The sequence below is a fragment of the Notamacropus eugenii genome, chromosome 1, assembly GCF_028372415.1.
Source record: "Notamacropus eugenii isolate mMacEug1 chromosome 1, mMacEug1.pri_v2, whole genome shotgun sequence".
Classification (NCBI taxonomy): domain Eukaryota; kingdom Metazoa; phylum Chordata; class Mammalia; order Diprotodontia; family Macropodidae; genus Notamacropus; species Notamacropus eugenii.
The window spans coordinates 169,932,381-169,940,294 of NC_092872.1; the positions used below are offsets into that span (position 1 = coordinate 169,932,381).

A 7,914-nucleotide genomic window follows, 5' to 3' on the forward strand; every position below is an offset into this window, starting at 1 on the left:
AGCATTTGTTAAGCCTTCCCTATGTGCCAGGCACTGTGCCAAGTGCTAAGAATACAAAGAAAAGCAAAAGTACCACTAACCTCTGTCCTCAAGAAACTCAAATAGCCTCACCAGTACAAGATATATTTAGTGTAAAAGAAAGGCAGATCAGAGGGAAGGCATTAGCAGTCAGTGGATCAGGAAGGGCATCCTAAAAAAGGTGGGATTTGGGCTGAGTCTCCACAGAAGTCAGGAGGTGGAGGTGAGAAGGGAGAGCCCTCCAGGCATGGGAGACAGCCAATGATAAAGAACAGGGTTGAGAGATGGAGTGTCCTGTTTGAGGAATACCCGGGAGGCCACTGGAGCTGGATCCTAGAGGATGCACAGAAGGGAGTAAAGTGTAAGAAGCCTGAAAAGGTGGGAAGGAGCCAGACTGTGTAGGGGTTAAAATGCCAAACAGCACCTGATATTTGATTCTGAAGGTAACAGGGAGCCAATGGAGTTTAGGGGTGACATGGCTAGAGTAGCAATTTAGGACAAATCACCTTGGTAGCTGAGTGAAGGCGAAATTGGAGCAGGGAGAGACCTGTGGCAAGGAAACAAAGCAGAACACTAATGCAGTAGTACAGGTGTGAGATGATGCAGGCTTGGAGGACGGAGGAGGGTGCAGCTTGTGTGAGTGAAGAGGGTATGGATTCTGCAAAAGTAGAAACAAGAGCTGACAATAAAATGAATGTGCTGAGCGTTAAGTGAGGAGTTGAGGATGACACCAAGGTCGAAGGCCGTGACTGGAAGGGTGGTGGTACCCTCAACAACAACAGCCACGTTGGAAATAGGGGAGGATTTTGGGAAAAGATAATGAGTTGTATTCTGGATAGGCTGAGCTGTGAGATGCCTACAGGACATCCAATCTGAGATGTCCAAATGGCACTTGTGGTTTTGGGAATGTGAGGCTACAGACCAACAGAAAGGCTAGGGCATGGAGATGAGTCAGTATGTGCAGAGCATTGTACTCAGTGGAAATGACTGTGGCATGTGAGTTGGTTTAGTCTTTCCGAGCTGCTAAAGACACGGACAAAGTTATAGATAAGGAGGGATAGGAATCCCACTGGATGGGAAGGCTAGAAAGCTGCAGCCCACAGGTTGTAATAATGGCCTCTTCTCATAAGATGAGGCCATACTCCATTCACAAGTACTGAAATCCTAAGTAGGTCCTTGAGAGGAGAAGGCCATAGGTAACATCTTTGTATCCCTCACAGTGGGCCACATGATGGCAACTTAACAAACACTTCACTGATTACCAGACCTGGGCAACAGGGCCCTGTCCAAGGAGATCTATAATAGGTTTAGCAAAGGAGCCCAAGCTACCACAGGAGCCAGGATGAGGAAGCTCACCACTCACGCAGAGAGAATGCCACCCGCCAGCTGCAACTTGGGCCATGGCTAAGCCCTGAAGTGCCTCCACCTGCCGGGGCTCCAGCTCTGCCTCCAGGGTCCCATGGCCCAGCTGGCCAAGTCTGAGTAAAGAGAGACAGGCACGGGGGTTTCAGAGCTCTCTGCTCCGGAATGCCCACTGCAGGCTCAGAACCCCTCACCCTGACCAGATTTCCTCCACTTACCTGCCTGTGCCCCACGTGTACATCTGCCCCATTCCACCCAGCAGCAGGGCATGCTCTGCCCCCAGCACCAGCTGGCGGGCCTTGAGCTCAGGGGACAGGGGCTGGGAGAAAGGCTGCCTGGGGCTCACATACCACCCTGGCTCAGGAACTAAGGGTAGCAAAGCAGGATTCAGGGGGCCTGTTCCATGACCTCCAGCCTGGTCCTCAGACCCAAAATCCTTCTCCCAGCCTCTGTAATGCAGGATCTGTCGTGTCCATACGGGGTCCCCTTGCAGCTCAGGGTCTGCAGCCCAGGCCTGCACCTCTGCTGGGGTTCCCTCCACCTCCATGCGCAGCACAAGCAGGTGCTGCTCTGAGGCCAGCAGGTCCCTGCAGTCGGAAAGCTGCCCATTCACTGAGCCGGACAGCACGAGGCGCCCATCCTCTGGAAATGAAGAAACATCCTCCCTTGGGGCTGGTGGCTGGGGGTTGTCCACTGGAGTTGGGGTATCGGGGTGCACTGCACTGGGGTGTGTACACTGATGTGGAGCTGTGTGCATTGAGATGGAGTGTGTATGGACGTATGCTGTACAAATGAAAAGTAAAGAACTCTATGGGCAGAGATTTCCCCAGAAAATTATGACACCCACAGACTTGTCTATCCCCAGTGATCGTCTACAACTTACTTATGATAGTCACCCTGCAGCATCACTATCACTTCCCGTTTCTCTTCTAGAACCTAAACTACCCCCTCATGCATCTGCCCCTCACCCTGTCTATCCAGATATAAAACTCCAGAAATTACTATTTATGATCTGGGCTAGCATCAGACAACAGTCTGTGGTTGTTGGGGTTTTTTCCCCAAAAAACTTATTTTGCATTTGCACTGACTCTGTATCAAGTGCAACAAATGGGTAGTTCCATGGATATTTCTGGGACCAAATAAGATTTCAAAGTACAGGTCCCACCAAGGATTCGCTTCTGGGAAACCAGCTGTCCACAAGAAGATCATTTCCCACCCAATCTCTGTGTGCAAGTTAATGAGAGATCTTGTAGCCTTCCACCTTCGCCAGGTGTGTGTGTGCATGTGTGTGTGCGTGCTCTGGGATGGGGGAGGGGTGTGTGTGATGGAGGGGTGTGTGTGTGTGTGTGTGTGTGTGTGTGTGTGTGTGTTCTGGGATGGGGGAGGGGTGTGTGTGATGGAGGGGTGTGTGTGTGTGTGTGTGTGTGTGTGTGTGTGTGCACGCTCTGGGATGGGGGAGGGGTGTGTGTGATGGAAGTGTGTGTGTGTGTGTGTGTGTGTTCTGCGATGGGGAAGGGGTGTGTGTGATGGAGGGGTGTGTGTGTGTGTGTGTGTGTGTGTGCGCACTCTGGGATGGGGGAGGGGTGTGTGTGATGGAGGTGTGTGTGTGTGTGCACGCTCTGGGATGGGGGATGGGTGTGTGTGATGGAAGTGTGTGTGTGTGTGTGTGTGTTCTGCGATGGGGAAGGGGTGTGTGATGGAGATGTGTGCTCTGGGATGGGGGAAGGGTGTTATGATGGAGGGGTGTGTGTGTGTGTGTGTGTGTGTGTGTGTGTGTGTGTGCGCTCTGGGATGGGGGAGGGGTGTGTAATGGAGGTGTGTGTGTGTGTGTGTGTGTGTGTGTGTGTGTTCTGGGATGGGGGAGGGGTGTGTGTGATGGAGGGGTGTGTGTGTGCGCTCTGGGATGGGGGAGGGGTGTGTGTGATGGAGGTGTGTGTGTGTGCATGCTCTGGGATGGGGGATGGGTGTGTGTGATGGAAGTGTGTGTGTGTGTGTGTGTGTGTGTTCTGCGATGGGGAAGGGGTGTGTGATGGAGATGTGTGCTCTGGGATGGGGGAAGGTTGTTATGATGGAGGGGTGTGTGTGTGTGTGTGTGTGTACGCTCTGGGATGGGGGAGGGGTGTGTGATGGAGGGGTATGTGTGTGTGTGTTCTGGGATGGGGGAGGGGTGTGTGTGATGGAGGTGTGTGTGTGTGTGCACGCTCTGGGATGGGGGAGGGGTGTGTGTGATGGAAGTGTGTGTGTGTGTGTGTGTGTGTGTGTGTGTGTTCTGCGATGGGGAAGGGGTGTGTGATGGAGATGTGTGCTCTGGGATGGGGGAAGGGTGTTATGATGGAGGGGTGTGTGTGTGTGTGTGTGTGTACGCTCTGGGATGGGGGAGGGGTGTGTGATGGAGGGGTATGTGTGTGTGTGTTCTGGGATGGGGGAGGGGTGTGTGTGATGGAGGTGTGTGTGTGTGTGCACGCTCTGGGATGGGGGAGGGGTGTGTGTGATGGAAGTGTGTGTGTGTGTGTGTGTGTGTGTGTGTGTGTTCTGCGATGGGGAAGGGGTGTGTGATGGAGATGTGTGCTCTGGGATGGGGGAAGGGTGTTATGATGGAGGGGTGTGTGTGTGTGCACACGCTCTGGGATGGGGGAGGGGTGTGTGTGATGGAGGTGTGTGTGTGTGTGTGTGTGTGTGCACACGCTCTGGGATGGGGGAGGGGTGTGTGTGATGGAAGTGTGTGTGTGTGTGTGTGTGTGTGTGTGTGTGTGTGTGTGTGTGTGTGTTCTGCGATGGGGGAGGGGTGTAGGGGTGTGTGCGCGCGCGCGTGTAAGGGGAGGAGTCTGTCCCTGGGCCTCACTGGGATGGAGAGGGGCACCAGGAGAGGCTGCCCAGGAATGGGGGGGGGCCGGGATGGGGAGGAAGCCCTGAGGCTGCAAGACTTGAGAAGGGGGGCTGTGGAAAGAGATGCGGGGGAAAGGGGATGGGGAGGGGAGGAGGGAAGGAGGGAGGGGAAGGGAGGGGGCAGGGAACGGAGGAGGGGAGGGGGGAGGGAAGGGAAGGGAAGGGAAGGGAAGGGAAGAGGGGAGGGGAGGAGGAGCGGGGAGGCGCCCCACCCCCTCCCACCCCGCCCCACGCTCACGTGTCAGGAAGCCGGTGAAGCTCCAGCTGGGCCGCACTTGGCTGATGTCGGTACCCGCCGCCTGGGCCTTTTCCGGGGCTCCCCCTCCGAGGTCTCCTAGCACCAGCGGCTCGGGCCCGTGCAGGCTGCCCCGCGGCCCCCGCCCCGAGCCCAGGGCCTGCCCGAAGCCGCAGAAGCCAAAGCCAAACCAGCCTGGCCTCCGCGGGCCCTCCATGGCGGGCGCGCCGTTCCGGCGAGCAGCGCCCCCTGCTGTCCTGACTGACTCCGAGCCTGGACTCCTGGGGGCGGGGCTGGGGCTGTGGGAGCTACGTATGGGGGGGGGAAACGAGCCCGCAGCGCGAGAACCGTTCAGGCCCCCCGCCCCGCGCTAGGCCCCTGGCCTGGGTCCGGCCTTGCGTCGAGGAGGAGCGTGGGGTTTAGTTGAGTTACACGTGTCTTTCCGCGAGTGACGTCACCCCCGGGCCTAGAGTGCCCCCAGCCATTAACGAGAAATGGAAGGATGATGATACAGTAACCCTTTACCAGCCGGGGGCGTGGCTAGGAGTCAGTGATCTCCCGGGCCTTTCCAGGCCAGGGTCTGCGCTTCCGTCCTCTGACCCACTTGATGCGGTAAGTGACAGCGCGGCGCCGCGGGACGGCCAGGTGGGATGGTGATACCGGGTAACCGGACGGGCCTTGTGAACGCTACCTCCTCCGGGCCCCAGCTCTGGGGGCCAGCGGCTCTTGTTAAAAATGATCAGAAATTACGAATAAGAGGCGCATTTCATAGAAACGGCTGTGAACGACTCCCTGTGAGTGACTTTCCCTACCATGCTGAAGAGGTTCGAGGAATACCGACTTCAAGTCCTTGATTTCCTCCTCCCCCTGTCCACCCTTACCTGCCGGCGCTGGCCCGAAGCATATACGTTTTAATGGCTGAAGCCTGGAGCCAAGATACCTGGAACTTAAAGGCTGGAGTACCGCCTTAAGGACCCGCCTCCAAACCGAGTCACTCTGGCCTTCGGTGACCCGCCACAAGAGGTCCAAGCCCGAGGTTCTTTCATTTTATTTTGTTTTGGACTAGGTAGAAGAGGCCATTCTCTGCCTCTTTTCTACCTGGCCTTAATCACCGAATGGACCACGTCTCAGACCGTAACTTAAAAAGGCCAAGGTGGCCCACTGCATCCGGGGCCTTCTGCAGCCATTCTGGTCTGTCGCCTTCCCTCACTTAAATCCAGTTCACAACATCCCTTTCCTGATGTCATGCCGTCTTTGGGAAAAAAGGGCGAACAGCATCAGCTTCAATTCCTTGAGGTTTTATTGCCAAGCCACTGGTACCTCCCTTGTGGGGATGGAACAGAGGTGAAGAACATCTGTCCTTAAAAAAAAAAATTGGAATGGACCACAAAGCATTACAGGATATTATTTAAATACCTGCATGAGGTGGGAGAGGGAATGGGGGTGGGGATGAAGTTCATGATGATGCTAGTGGTCAAATGGTGGGGCAGTGGATAGAGCACCAGTGCTGGAATCAGGAGGACCTGAGTTCAAATGTCACCTTAGACACTTGACACTCACTAGCTGTGTGACCTCAGGCAAGTCACTTAACCCCAATTGCCTCATCCTGGGTCATCTCCAGTCATTCTGATGAATATCTGGTCACTGGATTCTGATGGCTCTGGAGGAGAAGTGAGGCTGGTGACCTGCACAGCCCTCCCTCACTCAAAACAAAGTCAAGTGCAAGTTGTGTCATTACTTCTCTGATGGCATGGTGTTCTTCAGCAATGAAGGATGAACACACACATAGGATATTATCAAAATAGAATTTAGGCCTGGAAGCACCTCAGAAATATGTAAAAGACCCCTTATTTTCAAATTAGGAAACTGAATCTAGAGTGATTTATGAATTTAATTCATGTATTGGATATTTCTGACATATAAATATTACAAATTGTTTAACTCCTCCCCCCAGTTTCCACATCTGAAAAATATGGAGATCTATTATCATTTAAATATGTATATTATAGAGAGAAAATACATTGTATGTGTATAGAGAGATATAGATAAGTAAATAGAAAGTGCTTAATAAATACTTTTGGAATTTGAAAGCAAGTACCCTTGTTATTTTTTATATCAAAAGAGTTAACAACCAAGACTTACAGAATCTGAACAAAATAAAGACTCCTAATCGAAAGTCTAGAATTCCTATTCACAAATAGCATTGTAGTAAATATGCTGAGGTTCAAATACTTTACAGCCTCCTCAGTGAAATCTGGAGTCATCCAAAGATATCATTTTCACTAATCCACACTGGGAAAGCAACTAAATTACAACATGTAATAGCATCAACAGCCAGCTAAGGAAAGCCCATTGAATTAGTTTTTTGTTTTAAAATTATTTTAAAAAATTTTTTTTGCAAGGACTTATCTTTCCCTCCTATAATCTTCCCTCCCCCAAAGATTAAAAAAATAAGTATACATAGTCCAACAAAAGAAATTCTCATATTGGCCTCCAAATATTCGTGTCTCATTCTGAATTTTTAAGTCCACTTCTCTGGCAGGAAATGGATAGTGTGATTCATCTTCAGTCCACTGGGACTTATGGTTAATCATCACATGAATCAAATTTCTTAAGTCTTTTGATGTTATTTGTCTCTGTAATGTTACCATTATATAAATTATTCTGTTTCTGCTCACTTCGGTTCCCATTAGTTCTTTGAGATCTTCCCACTTTCCTCTAAATCTGTCCGTTTAATCAGTTATTATTGCACGTTAATAGTTCACTACTTCCACATACCACAATTTGTTTCAGTCATCCCTAATAGATAGGCACCCCCTTAGTTTCCAGTTTGAGTCTACAATGAAAAGAGCTGTTACAAATATTTTTGTACTTTTGGGTTCTTTTCCTCTTTCTCTGATCTCTTTCACTGAGTCAGAGGTATGCATATTTTAATAAGTTTGGAGTCATAGTTCCAGATTGTTTTCCAGAATGGCTGGACCAGTTGTCATCTCCACCAACAATGTACTCCACTGAGTTATTCTTGAATAAGTGTTACATGTGTATAAGAAAAGATTGGCCTATACAGCACTAGAAAAATTGAGCAGTGCTTTTGATTATCCTAAGCTATAAACCAGCTAAAACAAAACAGCAGAAGCCCATGTTCTTTATTCTAGCAGTGCCATCTGGCTATGAATTCTAGAACACTGTTCTCAGAAAAGTGCCATGTGCCCCAAAGGAAAGACAAATCGTGACAGGCTGCAGGACATTGCTTATGACCAGGGACATAAAAATGACATAATCAAGGATATAGATTACAGGAAAGGATTTGGGTTTGTCACACAGCAAAAGTGAGGTGGGTTGGTTACATAGGATGATCACTAGTAAACAGGTCAAGCTTGGTATTGTGAGAGAAATGATTATTAAAAAAAAAA

At 50.9% G+C, this 7,914-nt stretch overlaps 1 protein-coding gene across 2 annotated transcripts in view; it reads right to left on the reverse strand.

Annotated features, from left to right (window-relative positions):
• RCCD1 (RCC1 domain containing 1) overlaps nucleotides 1–4,861 on the reverse strand; it is an 11,496-nt gene extending 6,635 nt beyond the window's left edge. For both annotated transcript variants that reach the window (XR_011969153.1, XM_072618669.1), the window contains exons 1-3: nucleotides 4,505–4,861; nucleotides 1,599–2,022; nucleotides 1,375–1,496 (exon numbers count right to left, since the gene is read on the reverse strand). Coding sequence is in view for 1 of the 2 variants with exons in the window: in XM_072618669.1 (XP_072474770.1) it covers nucleotides 1,375–1,496; nucleotides 1,599–2,022; nucleotides 4,505–4,718 (760 nt within the window). In the remaining variant the exon portion in view is untranslated. The remainder of the gene's footprint in view (nucleotides 1–1,374; nucleotides 1,497–1,598; nucleotides 2,023–4,504) is intronic.
• Nucleotides 4,862–7,914: the final 3,053 nt, after the last annotated feature.